The 21302-nt window shown below is 47.1% G+C and overlaps 1 protein-coding gene and 1 pseudogene across 1 annotated transcript; one reads left to right on the forward strand and one right to left on the reverse strand.

The window, feature by feature from the left end:
• Positions 1–7997: 7997 nt before the first annotated feature.
• Positions 7998–8136, forward strand: LOC123151342 (uncharacterized; annotated as a pseudogene).
• Positions 8137–18919: 10783 nt separating this feature from the next.
• On the reverse strand, positions 18920–20871 carry LOC123125107 (protein GRAVITROPIC IN THE LIGHT 1). The gene has a single exon (XM_044545645.1). It carries the CDS (start codon positions 20600–20602, stop codon positions 19253–19255), a length of 1350 nt encoding a protein of 449 aa, XP_044401580.1. The 5' UTR covers positions 20603–20871; the 3' UTR covers positions 18920–19252.
• Positions 20872–21302: the final 431 nt, after the last annotated feature.

Consider the following 21302-nt stretch of genomic DNA (forward strand, 5'->3'; position numbering starts at 1 on the left):
CCTCGAATTTGATATCAAGGGGAAGGAGTTCAATCGCCCATTTAGCCACTCGACCAGTTGCATCTCTGTTGTGCAGAATCTCTAACAATGGTGCGTCGCTGACGACTGTAATGTCATGATCAGAGAAATAATGAGCAACCTTCTTCATGGTCATGTAGATCCCATATACGAGCTTCTGATAATGGGGATATCTTTGCTTCGATGGGGTCAAAACTTCAGAGAGATAATACACTGGGCGCTGAACTTTGAAGGCTTTCCCTTCTTCTTCCCGCTCGACCGTAAGTACTTTACTGACGACTTGTCCTGTGGCTGCAATATAAAGCAACAGAGGCTCTTTGCTGATTGGAGCAGCAAGCACCGGCTGGGTGGAGAGCAGAGTTTTTAGCTCGGCAAACGTTGCATCAGCTTCTGGAGTCCACTCGAACTTGTCTGCCTTCTTCATCAGTCGGTAAAGGGGCAATGCCTTTTCATCGAGGTGAGAGATGAATCGACTTAGCGCGGCCAAGCATCCAGTAAGCTTCTGGACGTCGTGCACACGCATAGGGCGTTTCATTTGGAGTATGGTGCCAACTTTTTCTGGGTTAGAATCGATTCCTCGTTCTGAAATGAGAAAACCGAGTAACTTTCCGCCAGGTACTCCGAATGTGCACTTTGATGGATTGAGCTTCATATCATACCTCCTGAGATTGGCAAATGTTTCAGCTAGGTCAGTCAACAGGTCGGAACCCTTTCGTGACTTGACCACGATATCATCCATGTATGCTTCCACATTCCGACTGATTTGAGTGAGTAAACACTTTTGAATCATTCTCATGAACGTGGCTCCGGCATTCTTGAGGCCGAATGTCATGGTGATATAGCAGAAGCACCCGAATGGAGTGATGAAAGCTGTTTTGATTTCGTCAGGTCCATACAGACGGATCTGATGATACCCGGAATAAGCATCTAAAAAAGACAATCTCTCGCACCCCGCAGTCGAGTCGACAATTTGGTCGATGCGAGGGAGAGGAAAATGATCTTTTGGGCAGGACCGATTGATATGTTTGAAATCAATGCACATGCGAAGTGAGTTGTCCTTCTTGGGAACCATGACAACATTGGCGATCCACTCGGAGTGGTATATTTCTCGGATGAACTCTGCTGCAAGGAGTCGAGCCACCTCCTCGCCAATGGCTTTTTTCTTCTGAATGGCGGACCATCGAAGATGTTCTTTAACAGGTTTTGCTTTTGAGTCGACTCTAAGGCGATGCTCAGCCAGCCCCCTGGGAACACCCGGCATGTCAGCTGGCTTCCATGCAAAGATGTCCCAGTTCACACGGAGGAACTGGATGAGCGCTTCTTCCTATTTAGAGTCGAGTGTTGTGGAAATGTGGGTCGGAGCTACGTTGGGGTCGGTCGGGTGGATATGAACTGGCTTCGTCTCCCCAGACGACTGGAACGCTGATTCTGTGGCGGGCTTCTTGGCCCGTAACAAATCACTCGGATCTGCATTTTTCTTGTATCCTTCCAGCTCTACCACTGTTATCTGGTCATCTGCAATCTTTGAGCCTTTCTGGAAACACTCTTCTGCCTTCTTCCGGCTGCCAGTGATAGTGATCACGCCTTTGGGGCCAGGCATCTTTAATTTGAGGTACACATAACATGGTCGAGCCATGAAGCGGGCATAGGCTGGTCTTCCCAAAATAGTGTGGTAGGCGCTTCGGAAATCCACGACTTCAAATGTCAGCTTCTCTTTGCGGAAATGCTTCGAGTCGCCGAACACTACATCCAGAGCTATTTGGCTGAGTGACTCAGCCTTCTTTCCAGGGATGACTCCGTGAAAACTCATGTTGCTGGAACTGAGCCTGGACATCGGAATGCCCATTCCCTTGAGCATCTCTGCATATAGTATATTCAATCCACTGCCGCCATCCATCAATACCTTCATTAGTCGAGTGCCTTCGACAACTGGGTCGAACACCAGCGCTTGCCTCCCAGTGGTGGCAATGTGATTAGGGCGATCAGACTGGTCGAAAGTAATGGGAGTTTGCGACCATTTCAGATAGCTTGGTGTCGCTGGGGCGACCATATTGACCTCACGGTTGATCACTTTCAATCGACTTTTGCTCTCTACATCAGCAAAAATCATCAGAGTGGAGTTGACATGAGGGTACTCTCCATCACTGTCCTCCTTGTCCTCGGTCTTGTCCGACTCCTTCTCTTTGTCCTTCAGCTGTTTTCCTTGAAACTGCTGGATTAAGAGCCGGCACTGGCGAGTGGTATGCTTTGGGTAGATGAAGTTACCCTCTTCGTCTTTCTTCGTGTGGATATGACACGGCAGATCCATCACGTCATTACCTTCCTTATCCTTTACCTTCTTGGGGTTCCAAGATCCTTTGGGCTTCCCTTTGAATTTGCCCTGAGTCACGGCCAGAGCCTCTCCAGGAGCAGCCGGCTCGGCCTTCCGCTTCTGCTTCCGACTAGAGTTTCCTTTCTCCGACTGACTCGGCTTGTACTTGCCACTCCGGAGTCGGTCCTCTTCTTCGCCATTGGCGTACTTGGTGGCTATTTCCATCATCTGACTCAGGGTCATATCTCCAGTTCGACCAAACTTCAGGCTCAACTCTCTGTTCTTGACACCATCCTTGAAGGCGCAGACCGCTTGATGGTCCGACACATTCTCTACAGTATGATGCAAAGTGATCCATCTCTGGATGTAATCTCTCAGTGTTTCACTCGACTTTTGTACGCAAACTTGCAGCTCTGTCAATCCGGCCGATCGCTTGCAAGTTCCCTCGAACGTCCTGACGAACACTCGGGAAAGATCTTCCCAGGTGTAAATGCTGCTAGGAGCTAACTGATTCAACCACGCCCTGGCCGAACCCTCTAGCATAAGTGGCAAATGCTTCATGGCCACCTCATCATTACCGCCACCAATTTGTACAGCCATTCGGTAGTCTTCAAGCCAAGTTTCAGGCTTAGACTCTCTGGTGAACTTACTTACTCCAGTCGCCAACCTGAGTTGGGGGGTATCACTGCGGCTCTGATGGCTCTGCTAAAGCATTCTGGACCTGAAACGTGGACTCGGCTGCTTGTGGGCACATCTCTGTCATGGCCACCTCTGTGAGCTCTGTTCCGGTCGACCAAACCTTGCACGATGATGGATCTCGCGTCAAAGCCTGGCTCTCTGGGGTCGACTGGAGCTCTCCGCCCAACACTGAGCCGGCGCCTGTCATCTTGCTGCCGATGGGCATTAGACCCACTTCTCGGGGGAGGAGTGGGCACTCGACGCCTATCATCACGATCAAATCGATCATCATAGTGGTCCCGCCGGCCTTCACGTCCCACGCGCCTCGGAGGCGACCTTGGGCTGTGAGCCGATTGAACAGTATTCGCAGCGACGGGTCGACTGTGAATCCTGTTGCGCGACTGTGACACAACTGAATTCTGATCTCCTGCCGCCCGGAGCAAATCTCTGATATGCATCAAGCCTCTTCCAGCCTCCGACTGAGAGGGCTGAATTGACTCCGCTATACGGGCTGCAGCTGCCAAATTCTGAATCGGGGTTCGATATACCTGAGTCGGTTGCGGAAAGAGCTGACATCGGCTGGAGTCGGGTACTCGTTGACGCGCACGCTCGTCGAGTGCTCGCTGGAGGTTCTCCAGTCGAGTGCGTTCAGCCAAGTTGGCCAAACATGCCTCTTCCAAGGCACGAGCCTCGGGAGTTTCTCCTGGGATGGGAGTATGCAGGGCATCCATGTTCCGGCGGCGAAGATCTTCTCTTTGCTCAGAAGTGAGCGGCTCGGGCTGATATTCTTCGTGGGCCTGAGCGGGGTCGCCTCCATCGTCCATCCCGTCGATGCGGGGGAAACCGGGAGGGCTACGAGGCCCATTGACCATCAGGACCTCCGCCGCTGGATTACTGCTGTCGCACTCGGATGCAGTCTCTACGGAGCCAGTCGACAGATCGAACAGGCCGTAGAGAGATTAGTCGGGCTCAATTGCCGCGACTTGGGTGGTGGCCGATTGGCGAGCCACTGCATGTCTCACCCATCGCTAAAGCCTCGACCGACCAGAGCGCTTGCGCTGGCGGGAGACAGGGAGGGAAGACAGCACAGGAGTCGACCGGTATGGGTTCGACGGCTGCCCCAGCAGGACGCCGCGGACACACGCATGAAAGTGTGTCGCCCCGCGGACGGGGAGCGCGTCGATGTCGAGTGGTGCCTCCTGGAGCCAAGCAGAGTCGTCGGTGATGAAAGCGAGCGCACCGAGACGGATCTCGCGGCCCTCGACCAGGGCTCCGCCAGAAACCATGATGAAGGCAATCGGACAAATTGCAACTTCTTCAAAAAGTCGCTAAGACACCTGCCCCACGGTGGGCGCCAACTGTCGTGGTTCTAAGTCTGACAGTAGAATGGGGGGTAGGTATATAGAGAGGCAAGATCCAAGCTATGGAGTAGTTGTACACACGAGTGTTAGCGAGTTCAGGCCCTTCTCGGAGGAAGTAACAGCCCTACGTCTCAGAACCCGGAGGCGGTCGACTGGTTTCTGTGTATATGAGTTACAGGGGTGCGAACCCTTTACACCGAGGAGGGGGGTGGCTTATATAGAGTCCGCCAGACCCCTCCGGCCCTCAGTTATGCAGGGTTTAAAGTACATTAAGATAGGGGGTTACTGGTAACGCCCTCGTAAAGTGCCATGAAGACTATTAAAGCTACTTAATGACAGACTGTTGCGTGCTGAGTGGCTTTAGGTCTCCTGGCCGTCGAGTGGTTGGCTTCATGGTCGAGTGGCTATCTTTATCGTCGAGTGAAGTCCCTCTTGGTCGAGTGAAGTCCCTCTTGGTCGACTGGAAGGTAGCTTCTTCTAAGGATGTCCTTGGGTAGGGTATCCCAGATAGGTACATAACCTCATCAGAGGGCCCGCCTGGCCGATCGCCTGGCACATCTGCTGGCGCCGATCCCGCGCGAGATCTGCCTGACGCGCCTGCCGAGCCGGATCCCGAGGAGATTCGCCCGCCAGAATCAGCATCAGAGGCTGCGCCTGGATTATCTGTGTGTTGCATAAAATCATGCATGTTTTCACCAATTTCTTCACCATTTTCTGCTTGAGTGTCCGACCCTGTTTCCTGCACACTATGAGTAGACCCTTCATCAAGCGTATTAGCCATAGACACAGGACCAGTAGCATCGACTCCCCCTGGAACAAAATTGGGTGAAGGCAAAAGATGAGGTGGCAACAAAACAAGTTCTTTGCGTAGTTGGGCGCCCGCATTGGGATGAAGACTAGAAAAAGGGAAAACTTGTTCATCAAAGACGACATCTCGAGAAATATACACACATCCGGAGGAGATGTCTAGGCATTTGTAGCCTTTGTGGAGACTACTATAACCCAAGAAGGCGCATTGCTTCGAACGGAACTCGAGTTTGTGTTTGTTGAACGGGCGCAAATTAGGCCAAACAGCACAACCAAATATACGCAGAAAATTATAGTTGGGTTTAGTGCCAAAGAGTCGTTCTAGTGGAGTTTGATTTTTGATAACTCTACTAGGAACACGGTTAATGAGATATACCGCTGTGAGGAATGCTTCATCCCAAAACTTGAGAGGCATAAAAGCATGAGCTAGAAGGGAGAGGCCAACTTCCACTATGTGACGATGTTTTCGCTCGGCAGATCCATCCTGTTGGTGAGCGTGGGGGCAAGAGACATGATGAGTAATACCAATGCGTTCAAAGAAAGAGTGCAAACTCTGGTACTCACCACCCCAATTTGTTTGTATAGCAATAATTTTGTGATTAAACAAACATTCAACATGAGCTTGAAAGAGATGAAATTTCTCAAACACATCAGACTTGTTCTTAAGCAAATAAATCCAACTGAATTTGCTAAAATCATCAATGAAACTGACATAATATTTTTGTTTGCCTACAAAGATGGGTCCAGGACCCCAAACATCTAAAAAAATAAGCTCTAAAGGAGCTTTGGATTCACTAACTGAGCGAGGATAGGGAAGTTGGTGGCTCTTGGCCATCTGACATGCATCACACACGAGGAAGTGATCTTGTTTATTGGACACAGGAAGATTAAAATCTCGAACAATTTTCTGGACTACCGAAAAGGAGGGATGTCCTAGGCGCTTGTGCCACCGGGATGTAGATGGTTTAATTGCTCCAAGGGCTTGCCGTTGGGGAGCACTGTGGTGCCCGGTGACCGGGAACAGGCGCCATCTACTCTTGTTTTGAAGTATGGTCCTCCGGGAAGCCTGATCCTTGACAAGAAAAGTTTTGGGATGAAGTTCAATAAACACGTCATTGTCTGTCATGAGTTGATAGGCAGAAAGAAGGCTTTGCTTAGATTTAGGAACATGAAGAATATTGTTCAAGTTTAATGAGCCGGAGGGAGTAGATAAAACTGAATGTCCAACGTGTGCAATGGCCATACCTTGCCCGCTAGCAGTGTGTATCTGTTCGTTGCTGGTGTAGCGGTCCCGAACAGCCAGCTTGTCGAGCTCGCCAGTGATATGATCGGTTGCCCCGGTGTCAAGATACCAGTTGGTATCTACACCGTATGAATGCGCAACATTGGCAGATCGATATTGGCCGCCATTGCCACCACCGCCGCCACCATTGTTGCCGCCACCATGTCCGCCACCACCGCCTCCTGCGGGGTTTCGGACATTGTTGTTGTAGCCCTTGTCGTAGAGTTGCCATCCTCCTTGCAGATCTGGCAGCGTTCACGATCACCACCTTGCTTGCGTGGTGCACCACCAGAGGAGCCACCGCCGGAGTTGTCGTTGTAGCGAGGAGGGCCGGAGTTGTTGTTGTAGCCGCCTCGTCCGCCACTGCTGCCGCCTCCACGACCACCGCGGCCACCACCACGGGAAGCAAGATTGGTGGAGTGGTTGGGGGAGAAGGCCGCCTGCTGAGCGAGGATGCGTGACTCGGCCGCCAGGAGCAGCGAGAAGAGCTCAGAGAGCCCAATCTGCTGGTCCATGGCAGCGCGGGTGGAGATCGCGGAGACAAAGCCGTTGTATTTCGGCTCATGCACCAGTCCTTGGAGGATCTGATCAACGAGGTCATCTTCTCCAAGGGGCTTGCCGGCGGCTGCGAGCTCATCAGTGATCCCCTTCATCTTGGTGAAGTAGGTAGCGGCCGGAAGATCCCCCTTGCGCATGTTTCCCAGGGCTGAGCAGAGCTGGATAGTGCGAGCCCTGGATTACGAAGAAAAACTCTGGCACAAGGCTTGCCAGATGCCAATAGCGGTGGTGTGGTTCAAAACTTGCATGAGAACATCACGAGAGAGGGAGGCAATCAGGAACGTGAGAACCTGTTGATCATGTGTTACCCAGATGGCGTGCTCCGGGTTGGGCGTGCTGACAATCTCCTTCTTCCCATCAGCGATCTCCTTCTCAGAGAGGAGGACAGCGTTCGGCTCCTTGATCGAGCCATCGAGGTAGCCCATCATCCCTGCCGCTTTGATGTGCGGCAGGACTTGTGCCTTCCACACCAGGAAGTTCTCTCTGGTGAGCTTCTCGGTGATGGTGTGGCCAAGCGATGCGAGGGAGTGGGAGGCCATGGCGACGGGAGAGGAGGAGGAAGACATGACCTAGATGCGTTTGGAAGAGTTAGGCTCTGTATACCATATAGAAAATGAGGCTTAAGCGTATGCGGTTAGCAGGGACGCGTGCGTGTTAATATAGCCACCAAGGGCTACGAGATTACAAGATTGTTAGGTTGTGGATTGATCTCCAAGTCATATGCTAGGATAAGATACAATCACAACAACCTAACCGGTTACAACAACTACACGCACACATACAATATATGGTTTATAGGATACCGTATGTACATCGTTTAACAGCATGGACTGCAATCACGGAGATCTTCATCTCCCAGACACAGGCGGTCATCGTCAATACGAGGATCGCCCTCTCCACCACCAAGAAGGGGAACTTCACCATTGCTGAGTATCCTGGCCGCATGAAGGCCCTCGGCGATGAGATGGCTGCCATCGGCAAGCCGCTCACGGACGATGATATGGTGTCGTATATCCTTGCTGGCTTGGATTTCGACTACATGTCCTTCGTCTCCTCCATCTGCGCCAGAACTGTCCCCATCAAGCCCAATGAGCTCTACGCCCAACTCATCAGCTTCGAGAGCCGCCTCGCCATGTTCGAGGGTGGCAACTTGTCGTCCCACTCTTCCGTGAACGCCGCTTCCCGTGGCGGTCGCGGTGGCTTCTCTTGCGGCGGAGGCCACGGAAGGAACGGAGGCGGCCGTGGCCACGGTGGTGGTCGTGGAAATGGAGGCAACGGCGACCGCGGAAACGGCCACGATGGGCGTGGCCAAGGAGGCGGGGGACGAGGTGAGCTCCCTGAGGTGTTCTGCCAGATCTGCAAAAAGCCCAACCACACTGCCATCGAGTGCTACAGGCGCTTCGACATCGCGTTCACAAAGGAGAAAAGCATGAGCGCCGTGTCCAACTCCTCCTACGGCATCGACACCAACTGGTACGTCGACACAGGCGCCACAGATCACATCACCGGAGAGCTCGACAAGCTCACCATGAGGGAGAGGTACAACGGCCATGATCAAGTGAACATGCCCAACGGAGCAGGTATGAAAATTACTCATATTGGTCAAGCATATGTTCGTACTCCCACTCGTAATCTTCATCTAAAAGATGTCCTTTATTCACCTAAAGCCACAAAAAATCTTGTTTCTGCTCATCGTCTATCTCAAGATAATCATGTGTTTCTTGACTCACCCTCATTTCTTCTTCATTAAGGACAAGGCAACGAGGAGCACCCTCCTCCACGGCAGGTGTAGATCCGGCCTCTACCCCCTATCATCAGCTTCTTTAGGCCCGGGCAAGCATGCTTTTGGCGCCACCAAGATTTCTCCGTCAAGGTGGCACGATCGATTAGGTCATCCGTCTTTGAAAATTGTTCATCATGTTCTTAGCAAGAACAAAATTCCCTTTTCATTTCATGAGTTGAATAAAGAGGGGGTGTGTGATGCATGCCAACAAGGCAAAAGTCACCAACTTCCCTATCCACACTCTAGTAGTTCTTCGAGTGCTCCTTTAGAGCTTATTTATTCTGATGTATGGGGGCCTTCCCGTGATTCAATCAATAAAAAGAATTATTATGTGAGCTTTATTGATGATTTAAGTAAATTTACGTGGATATTTCTTCTTAAACACAGGTCAGAAGTCTTTAAAGTGTTTCATGAATTCCAAGCACTTGTAGAAAGACTTTTTGATCGAAAAATCATCACCATGCAAACCGACTGGGGTGGTGAGTATGAAAGGTTAAATTCCTTTTTCCACCAAGTTGGCATCACACATCATGTTCCCTGCCCACATGCTCATCAGCAAAACGGCTCCGCTGAAAGAAAGCATCGCCATATTGTCGAGGTTGGCCTCTCATTGTTAGCTCATGCGTCTATGCCCCTCAAATTTTGGGATGAGGCATTCATAGCTGCCACGTACTTGATCAATCGTACGCCAAGTAAGGTGATCAATCTTGAAACTCCACTAGAAAAATTATTCCATGAGACACCTAACTATCATGCCCTTCGTACCTTTGGGTGCGCATGTTGGCCCAACCTCCGTCCTTTCAATGCTCGCAAGCTTGAATTTCGCTCCAAACAGTGCGTTTTCCTTGGCTACAGTAACCTTCACAAAGGTTTTAAGTGTCTAGACATAACTGTTGGACGTGTTTATATTTCTCGTGACGTGGTGTTCGATGAAACGGTGTTTCCCTTTGCCAAGTTAAACCCCAATGCCGGTGCACTTACCTCTTGATCATGGGGACGAACATATAGCTAATGATCACTTGGGTAATTCTCATGAAAATTCTGCTATAAATTTTGGAGGAAATTCGGTTGTGCATTGTGATTTTATGCAGCAGCAAAGGACAAGCGCGGAGCACAAGGCTAATTCAGGTGTTATGCCAGGAGCTGACAGCGGCGATCCCGGTGAGGATTCGCCCTCGCCTACCGCGCCAGGCAGTGGCAGCGCACCCGCCTCGGGGTCAGGCGGGCCAGCAGTGGACGACCACGCATCCCCCCGCGGCCCCACGGGCGAGGCAACGACAACCCACGACGGGCCCAGCGATGCAGGTGGGCCAGCCGCACTCATGCGCCAGGCCAGGCGCCTCTCCGCGTCGTCTGGCGGTTCCCTTGGGCCTCGCCAAGTGGCCCAACAAGCAACTAGCTCCGGCTCCGAGGAAATCAACCTCGGATCAGGTGCTGCTGGATCGTGTGCCGTGTCGGATCTTGCTGGATCTTCCGTGCAGCAGCCTTCTGCTGTAGCTTCTGTGCCAATAAGAACCAGATCACAACATAGGGTTTTAAAGCCAAAGGTTTGGACAGATGGCACGGTCAGGTATACTAATAATCGTTTTGGTGGCCTAGCTGTTACAGGTGAGCCAGGAAATTTGGCTGAGGCTTTTGAGGATAGAAATTGGAAAAATGCTATGGATGAAGAATATGATGCTCTTATTAGAAACAAAACATGGCAATTAGTTCCTCCAGCAAGAGGCAGAAATATAATTGACTGTAATGGGTTTATAGAGTCAAAAGAAAGGCTAGTGGAGAAATAGACAAATACAAGGACAGATTAGTAGCAAAGGGCTTTAAGCAACGATACGGCATTGACTATGAGGACACATTTAGTCCAGTTGTTAAAGCAGCTACTATCAGACTTGTTCTCTCTGTTGCAGTATCAAATGGTTGGAGCCTTCGTTAGTTGGATGTGCAGAATGCGTTTCTTCATGGCGTTCTAGAGGAGGAAGTCTACATGAGACAGTCACCTGGGTATGAGGTAAAGGACAAGTATAATTATGTGTGCAAACTTGACAAGGTGTTATATGGTTTAAAACAAGCACCTAGAGCATGGTATTCTAGGTTAAGTGATAAACTTCAGAGGCTTGGTTTTCGACCTTCAAAGGCTGACATGTCACTTTTCTTCTATAAGAAGGGGAAAATAATCATATTTATGTTGGTATATGTTGATGATATTATTGTGGCCAGCTCATCACAAGATGCAATCAGTGCATTGTTGGAGGATCTTAAGAGAGACTTTGCTCTAAAAGACCTTGGCGACTTGCACTACTTCTTGGGAATATAAGTGAAAAAGGTAACTGATGGGATAGTCTTAACTCAAGAAAAATATGTGTCAGATGTATTAAAAAGGTCAGGTATGATGAATTGTAAAATTTCAAATATGCCACTTTCAACTACTGAAAAACTCTCTAAGGAAGAAGGGGAGTCCTTGGGAGCCCAGGCAGCTACAAACTACAGAAGTGTGGTAGGTGCTTTACAGTATTTGACACTTACAAGGCCTGACATATGTTTTCCTGTCAACAAGGTGTGCCAATTCTTGCATGCTCCTACTGTTTAGCATTGGACTGCAGTGAAGAGGATTTTGAGATATCTTAGAGGTACTATGAGTATAGGATTAAAGTTCACAAGATCAAACTCAACTATGGTAAGTGCTTTTTCATATGCGGACTGGGCAGGGTTGTCCTGATGATAGAAGGTCAACTGGTGGCTTTGTTGTTTTCTTTGGACCAAACCTCATATCTTGGAGTGCACAAAAACAAGCAATTGTGTCTAGATCCAGCACTGAGGCTGAATACAAAGCTCTAGCAAATGCCATGGCTGAGTTAATGTGGGTTCAAACCTAGCTTGCTGAACTAGGTATAAATCAGTCTTCAGTTGCACGATTATGGTGTGACAACATTTGTGCTACGTACCTGTCAGCAAATCCAGTGTTCCATGCAAGAACAAAACACATTGAAGTGGACTATCATTTTGTTCGTGAAAGAGTAGCCAAGAAGCTATTGGACATTCGTTTTGTTCCCACTAATGATCAAGTTGCAGATGGTTTTACCAAAGCCTTGTCATGGCGCAAGTTGGAAGAGTAAAAGAACAATCTCAACTTGATAAAGTTGTGATTGAGGGGGCGTGTTAAAGTATGTACCGTAGGATGTATATGGTATAGGTATAAACCGTATACATGTGTGGGCGGGTAGTTAGGATATGTTTAGGTTGATCTCTATCCTCTTGTATAGATTATGACTTGGAGATCAATCCTACAACAACCTAACTACCTAAACCCTCTAATCTCTTATGCCTATAAGTAACAGGCAGCGCGTCCCTGCAGAAGCATACGCTTAACGCAAACTTTACATGGTGTTGTGCAACTGTGATGCATACGTCGTAGGCATTGCTTCCGTCGACCTCTATCTACTAACGAAGATCCACAATGTCTAGTGGAGCTATGGATTCGGGCAATCTACTATGTTATTTTTAGATCCATGATGGGTTTTTTTCTAAACAATGACTACTTTAAAATACATGATAAACATTTTGATACACCATGATTTTTTTAAGTACAATTATGCGAATATAAAATGACTAAAAGAGGCTGATCCAACTAATCTCGGTCGTCGAATCATGTTAATCAAACGACATACATTGTTCAAATGGCGACCGCTCATCACGCTTAGCATGCAATTAATATTACTCAAATATCAATAGCGGCATTGATTACACAATTACCATACAGTTAATATCCTACCTAATACCATCATGAAATTAATATTCTACCAAAATATCAATGTGCATTGCATGTAAGCATTTACTAGTGACAAAAAGTGTGAAAGGGTAAATTTGAATACATGGTGTCTATTCTTTCAATGCATGATGAACAAAACGACAAGAACTAAGAAAAGATTAAAAAAAATAAGAAAACAGGGAAAACGAAAGAACACAAACAGAAGAAAGACATTAAAACCAGTTAACATAGTTGCCAAGTAAAGCCGAACAAAAAACCGGCGGGTAGAAAGAACACACGAAACGCATGAGTAACCCGCCCCCACCCTAAGTGCGCCGGCCCAGATTGCGGGGCACTCTGGACTCCCTGTTCTGAATATATACATCTATAAGTATATATTCGTCACCCTGGGATAAGGAATAGTTATTCTTCACCCCCTCCCCCTCCCTCCCCTATTTTAACATCAATGCCCTGTAATCTTACATTTCGTAAATTTTGTCATATTTAGACGTAAAAAGAGAACGTAAGAAAACATATAATCACCGTAAAAAATATTTTATGTTACGTAAAATTACAAATGTAAAACATAGTGTAAAATATACGTAAAATGCAATTTTTCTGGTCTTATGACCTATATTTTTTTCTTATCACCACTTAAGTTTTGTATTTTGTATGTAGTATCTATCAAATCACAGAGTGTGTACGCGTAGTGTATAGTATAGAAGAATGTTTTGATGTTATATATAATGTTTTTTTGGTAGTATGTATCGTATTTTAAGTATACTTTTTTTACATACAAATATGTATGTATTTCAGAAATATAATAAAAATTATGAGCCAACTTGCAATTTTTTAATATAACTCGCTTTGAAGTATCTTATATACTATATGGTAGTATATGGGACATGAGGGTAACTCTCTATCTAGCTAAAGTGCCAGCTCAATGTAGCTTTGCTGAAGTGCTTCTAGGAAGCTTCTATGAACCGATTTTAGAAGCTTTCATGTGGTTGTTCTTATTTCTTTGTGTTTTTGTATTGGTTTTTTTCTAGTTTTTTGGGGATTTCTTTTGTTCTTTTCTCTCTCTCCTTTTTTTCTTTTCTTATATACATGTTATACTTTTTTGTATACACGCGGAATGAATTTTTGATACACATTTTAAAAAGTTCAAATAAATGATGAACATTTTTTCAAATACATGTTTAACCATTTTTTAATATACACGTTCAAAACAATTCGAATACATGTTGGAAAAAAATTGGATACACTTTGAACATTTGTTAAATACAAATGAAACAATTTCTAGATACACCTTGAACATTTTATGAGTACACATTGAACAATGCTCGAACGCATGTTAAAAAATTGATATATGCTCCAAACAATTTTCTTAAAATGCACAAAACATTTTTAAGTGCTAGAACATTTTTAAATGTCATGAATGTTTTTTAAATGGTATGAAACGTTAGTTAAGGTGGCAAACAATCTTTCCTATATCGTATTAGCATTTCCAAAAAATGTAACCAACTTTCCTAGTCGGATGAAGATTTTTTTTCATGATACAAAACATATTTTATAAATCATGCAAGCATTATTTAAATTTTATAAACACTTCTTTTATAATGGCATAAACATATTTTTGAAGGGCGTAATCATTTTAAAATGTCACAAACTTTTTCTGAAAGGTTTGTTTGATTTTTCAAATGGACCAAGATATTGTTTACATAGCATGAACAATTTGTAAATGTGTGATGAATGTTTTTATTAATTCAGTAAATTAAAATTTTGAATTATATGTACTTCGAATATTTCGAAATATAAACAAAGAAAAAAAAGGAACCAATGTCAGGATAACCGAACGAACGAATGAAGCAAGCACGTGAAAACAGACGAAGAAGCAAACCGGGCGGGCCCACTACAGCGGTGCCTGAGGCGAGAGGTCCTTTTGTCTTGTTACAAGTGAGAAGACAAAGATGCTCCCATGTAGTATAAAGTAGCTAACCTCAAAAAAATGTAGTATAAATAGTTGTCTCAAAATAAATGTACTATAAGTAGCTGGCCCATCTATTAGATTGCCCCGGTCCAAAGCTTAGCCCAACTTGGCTTTGTTGGTTGACCTAGGCACATTAGGCAAATCCTTCCAATTGAGAGCTCTCATTAGAGGTGTCAACAAAATCACTAATGAAAGGGTATCTTTTGCAAAGATCACTCCCACCTTTTCATGTTGTGACAAGTGGCGCACAAAACCGTCCGTTCAATTAGTGATTTTATTCAATTTGTAAGGTCCATCTACTTTAGTTCTTTTCGTAAATTTGTTTATGAAAAAAATTATCTCTTAAATTGTGCGTTCAAATCGTGAACCATTTTCATCAACGGATTTCTTGTCTAGAGATCTTTGAAACTAAATACCATATTAATAGGTATCGACGAACTTTTAGAAAAAGGAAAAGAAAATCGAAAGATGAAAAAGAGCCGGAAGCACGATTTTTTCTCACTTTTTTGAGGCACAGCTGTGTCTCTACATGATGCAAATCTATGCCTTTCATCAAAGAGAAAATGTGTTTTTTCCCTTTCCATGAGGCACAACTATGCCTCTCGCGGAAGAAAACATGTGCCTCCATGAGAAGCAAATTTATGCCTCTCGCAGAAGAAAAAAATATATTTTTTTCTTTTTCGAGAGGCACATATGTGTCTCTTGCGGAAGCGAGCCTAAGCCTCCACGAGAAGCAAGTATGTGCCTCTCATGGAAGAAAAAAAAACACTTTTTTCTCTTTCCGAGATGCACAACTATGTCTCTCACGGAAGCAAACCTGCGCCTTCACGAGAATCAAATTTGTGCCTCTCGCAGAAGAAAAAAAAACATATTTTCCCCTTTTCCAAGAGGTACAGTTGTGCCTCTCATGGAAGCAAACATGGTCTTTACGAGAAGCAAATCTATGTCTCTCGTGGAAGAAAGAAAACGCGTTTTTCCGCACAATTTCTTTCCAAAACCTAAGGGAAACATACAAAACCTGGGGGGGGATCTAAAATCCAAAAACATGCGCAGAAAAAAAATCTTGAGGGAGCGCCAACACACGACACGTGTCGACGGCTGAGAGAAAGATTAGTTACTCCGAGACGTCAACTGGGGAGGTGACGCCTAAAAAGCAAGGGAAGATGGGCCTACCCACTTTGCGCGAGTAATTTTATTGTTTTGCTATCATTTTTTAGTTGGTATTCCTCCGAACATTTCTCTTGTTTAGGAGCTAAATTGTATTAAAACTGAATATATTTTTTAAAATTTTCAGTATGAATTTAAAAAATTATTCTATATCAAAATCACCTTATACTTAGAAATTATTCACCAAGTATTAAAAATTAATACTGGCAGTGAGCGAGAGAGCCAAACAGGTATTGTACTAGTATTTTAGCAAACCGGCCCGAACACTATAGCCAGCCGCATCCAGCTACAGTACCAAAACAAACCGTGATACTGTAGCGAACCGGTGCGTGGTACTATAGTGACTGAAATGATTAGTGTAGTGGAAAAGAGAACCATTTTCAACAAATAAATTAATTCGAAACATACATTGAAAACTGCAAAAAAAATTGTATTTGTGGACAAATATTGAAATCAAGAATAATTTTGAAAAACCAAAAGAAATTCTGAAACCGTGAGCATTTTTGGTAATCCCGGAGAATTAAAAAAACAGGATCATTTTCTGACCTATGAAACAAATTTTGAAACCATGAACATTTTTTGAATTTGTGAACAGAATTTTAAAAACCGAAAAAGGGACATTTGGAACAAATTTTTTATCCGTGGACATTTTTTATTTTTTGAATAAAATATGAATATTTTTTGAAATTTCAAACAATTTTTGAAACACAAACATTTTAAAAATCACCAACATTTTCTGAAATCAGAATATTTTTCTGAATTTGCGAACAAATTTTGAAAATGGTACTCCCACTGATTCATATTAATTGACGCACACTTAGTATATTTTTATACTAAAATTATACTAAGTGTGTGTCCGTTAATATGAAGCGGAGGGAGTAACATTTTTTCCTCAAACGGAAAAACCTAATGCATGAAGTGTTCAACCATTCCGCGAATGAGTTTCTCCATTAGGCTCAAGAATAAAAGAAATGTGTCCATCTTTTACGGCAGCCGAAAGCTGGATGAGAGAAGGCCGAGCACGAAAATGACAGCTCCACATTGCAGGATCCGTTCACGGGTGCCAACTGCCAAGGATTAGGAGCGTGCCGGAAGCAGATCCATTCACGGGATGCGACGCACAGTGGTGAGTGTGGTGTACAAAAATGCTACAGGAGTAGCAGTTGCTGAAGATCCAGAGCCCGACCGGAGACCGAGCGTGAACACAAGGAAAACATTCCCATCAAATGAAAAAAGAACACAAAGACAACAAGCCGGCCTGCAGAATTCATTCAAGGCCATCATGCCAGAACAGAGATCTCCGCTAAGGCCTGGACAAGACCTAGCGATGACCTAGCGGAGATCTCTGTTCTGGCCTAGTGATGGTCTTGTCCGGCCTTAGGAATATCAAGCTGATCCGTCCAAAAGTCATCTTCTGCTCACGAGCTCATTTGAGCTCGCGACAAACAGTAAAATTCAAAATAAATAAAAAAAAATATTTAAAAATCATAAATTATTTTTTCGTGCAAACATTCATAAAAGTTTTCAGTGCTTGCAAAATTTCATCATGAAACAACATTCATAAAACTCGTGGCAAAAAAGATAAAATCAGTACTCCGAAATATTTTCGAAAAGAACACGTTTGAAGCATCAATTTTTTTTGCTACAAGTTTCACGATGTTATTTCGTGATGAAATTTTGTGAGCACTGAGAACTTTTGTCAATATTTGCACCAAAAAGATCATATTTTTTTGATTTTTTTCCCATTTTTTTGGAATTTACTGTTTCCCCGAGTTCAAATGAGCTCGAGCTCAGAAACACCACGTTCTGATCCGTCCTTCTACAAGGATATCCTCGGGCCCGGCAGCCCGAGGGTTGCCGGGCATACCGTGGTGGCATCCGCGCCGGCAATGAGCACGGGAGAGAGGATTGTTGTGTCGGTGCTCGCGGCGCAGACGCTCGGAACGGCTGCGAAGCAAGGGTGGCGGCGGACGTCCGCCGCGAGGAAGAAGAAGAGAGAAAAGGGCAACTGGATCCGGTTGATCGAGGGGATGAAGTTGGTGCAATTTGTGGTGAAGTAGGGTTGTCGGGTCCGATGTGGCGGACGTGCCCGGGCGCACCCAGACGTCTTCCTATCTATCCGATATTTAGGCCGAGTATGAGTGCGTTTGAGACATCCGTCTGGATCGATTTTTTTTGTGACGGGTCAATGATCGGGTCGTTTGGGACGCTCTAAACTCTCAGTCCAAACGGCAGCCAAAGCCAGACCACGGGCAAAGCCAAGTGCCCGTCTCGCTGTCAGGCAGTGTATCGATCAGGCAGAGCACCAAAACATGCTCGCCTGAGTAAAGCAGCAAGCTTCAGGCTAGGGAATAAGTAAGGAGCACGCGGCCGCGCTGTAACCCGCCAAGGAAGCACGACAGGAATCAGGTATCATTGGAGAGAAGCGAGCACACGGAGAGCATCACAGCACGCGCCCGGCAGCCAGCTCCTCTCCTCTCCCGTCTGCCATGGACTAAAGCCGAAGCAACGAACATACCAGCCCCACCCTGGACCTGGAGGAGCAACAGAAAGGAGGAGGAGGTGGTCACTGCTCTGCTCACCAGCCTAGGTGACAAGCTGGAGTTTGGTCCGGGCATTTGTATTGACCGTCCGGACGTTATCAATGCCGGCCGCGTAGCTGCATCAGCACGAAACGTTTTCAATGGAAAAGGGAGAAGAAGAGATGAGATCCTCTAGAGAGCCCTGATGAGTGCCAACAGCTGGACGGGATGGTGGAGCGAGTTGACAAACTTCCTCGTGAGCGAGCGAACGGAAAGATATGCCCGTCCTCAAGGCAGAAAGTGCGTGTAAAGTGCCCGAATCAATCATGGATCTCAGCAACTGTCTTAAGCACACACATCCATTAACCATGTACCCAGGAGAAACACAGTAAACAGCGGTTGCAAACCAACCTGCACTGCGGCCCTCAATCAAGACGCCGACATCTCAACTGGCAGGAGTTAATGGAAATCAACCATTTCAGACAAGACAGAATGCAATATTACCAGCCTGTAGATTTACACAGACATAATTCATAAATATAAGTACTCCCTCTGTATCAAAATATAAGACATTTTTGTAGGCTATTTTGGTACAGAGGTAGTATTACCAGACGTTTTTGCAGTTCAAATTAGTTCTAATCAATTTGAACTGCAAAAACGTCTTATGGTGTATATATCAGCACAAGGAATCCAACTATCAACAGATAAATTACCCAAAATTAGGAAAGCAGCAGCAGTAGTAACTCTCTGACAATGTTAGAACACAGCTCTCTGAACCTTTGTACAACGCTACAAATCAAGAACACCCCCTTTTACACAAGCCACAACTAAATCAAAAAGATAAATACTAGCTTTCTTTCTACTCTTATTATCAAGTAGCAACTTCGATTCTGAGGGTTTATCTCTGGCATACTGATCATCTTTGATCGCCTTTACACAACCTCCTTTTGTTTCCCAAATGTACAGTTTATTTTTGACTATATTGTTTCATATCATTTGAATCTATAATTCCTCCATCGCCCTCAGCAGTCTAGGACTCTAGGTACACCCTGCATTGGATCACCGTGCCGCCAAGCCGGAAGCCCGGCACCACCGTGAACCCGACCTTCGGGCGCACCGTCTTCCCGACTTCTTTGCTCGCTGAGAATGCCTTCGGCCGCACAATGCTCTCCATGTACACCGATGAGTAATCTGTGCCCCGGCTAACCTGGAATATGCCGACTGCTGGGTCATACGCCCAGGCCAATCTGTGAAGTGTCCATATCGAGCTTGCCATCGTGATGAACAACTCGTAGAGTGGACCGGCTGTAGCCATCACCGGCAATGACCTGCAGTCTGGATTGCCAAACAATGAGGACTCAATGCCTGGATGGATGAGCTGTTTGTACTTCCGATCACAGAATTGCGAGAATTCGCAGTCTGGGCTTGAACTCATGAGCTCCATGGGGTCTGCATCAGAGTGCTCGATGAATTGCTGCAACGATTCATTCCTGCGAACTGCAAGCTCGATTCCTTCGAGGGCAGCCGCATCGCTTGTGCCACCGAACTGGTAGGAGTCAAATCCGTCGAACATGGATAGGCAGACACGGGAGAGGAGAGCGTAGCGGCAGTGGCCATGCTTGGAGTAGGCAATACCGGGGTAGGCAGCTGCCGCAGCGTCGGCCAGGTCCCATCCTGCGCACCGGAGGAGCTCGGCGAGGGCACGGGTGAAGCGGTGGGCGACGCGCAGAGCGTCGCGCAGGACGGAATCGAAGACGCTCGCGGACAGCATGGCGCCCAAGGCGTCGCCGCCGCCCGCACCCGGCTGTGGCGCGAGGGCACGGTCGAGGCGCCCGGCAAGGCGCGCGTTGCCGTCCGCCAGCGCCGCGAGCTCCCAGCGAAGAGAGGCCGCCGCGGCGTCCTTGGCATCGAGCGCGGCCTGGAGGCGGTTCACCACGGCGTCGAACGACCGCAGCAGCGCCTGGTTCTCCCGCACCTGGTCCTCGAGGTGGGCCGTGAGGGAGCCGTCTTCCGCCGCGTCCGACGCGAGCCGCTTTAGCTCCGACAACCGCCGGAGGTGCGAGACCGCGAGGGCGTCCGCGGCGGCGGCCGCCTCCGGCAGGAACGGCGAGTGCGCCGCCTGCAGGTGCAGGTACGCCGCCTGGAACGACGACGTCGTCGCGAGTGCCGCCGCCACGGCGGCCTCCTCTCCGGACGCCGACCCGTTCCCCACATCCCCGCCGACGGGGCTACCAGGGTTCTGCGGGTCGGGCTTCAGTACGAGCACCCGCTGGCCAGCGAGGACCCCGCCCTCCCCCGCCGCGGCATCCTCGTCCTCCTCCTCCTCGGCGAAGAACTCGATGGTCTTGGTCTTGAACGCGAGCGCGAACTTCTGGAGCATGGCTGCGCGATTCGCGGGCGCGCCGACCCCCGGACGTCTCCGCCGCCGGCGAGGGCGGGGGGTTCACCGGTGCGAATTGCGGATTTGCGGGGCGGGGTAGAGGACGCGGAGCGCGGTGAGAAGAGGAGAGGGGGCGGTGGTGGGGGCGGTGGAGTAGAATGGAGCGGAGTTGGGGAGGAGGTGGGGGATCTGGGAGAGGAAAAGCGGCAAGCTTGTCTCCGTCGAGAGGAAAGACTTGGAATTTCTTGGCTCGGCTCAAGGAGGGTGGGTGTTTGTTACAGAAGATGCTTCTACGCTCGTGATTTTGTACTACTTGTCTTTAAAAAACCACGAGAAGAATATTTATAGTTTGCCATGCAAAAAAAAAAAAAGAATAGTTATAGTTTGCTCACGGTACCTTGATGATTTTTTGTAAAAACTCGTTGACTGCCATGTTCTTGACATTTCCTAGGGCTCTGTAGAAAATAAACTGTTTCATGTGACATTTGTCTTTTAACATGTTTTTTGGGCAGTGTTTAAACATATTTTCTCGAAATAGGGCCCAGAAACATGTTTAAAGTCTTCTAGTTGTGGAATTGCATTCGGGAACAACTAATTAACGAGCGTTCCTTCGGAAGCCTCGCAACGATCAGCGTCACCTGACGCGCTCTCAGCTATTCGCCACGTGTCGCGCTTTGGGCGCTCCCTCCGGATTTTTGTT

Source organism: Triticum aestivum, chromosome 1B (assembly GCF_018294505.1).
Source record: "Triticum aestivum cultivar Chinese Spring chromosome 1B, IWGSC CS RefSeq v2.1, whole genome shotgun sequence".
NCBI classification, from domain to species: domain Eukaryota; kingdom Viridiplantae; phylum Streptophyta; class Magnoliopsida; order Poales; family Poaceae; genus Triticum; species Triticum aestivum.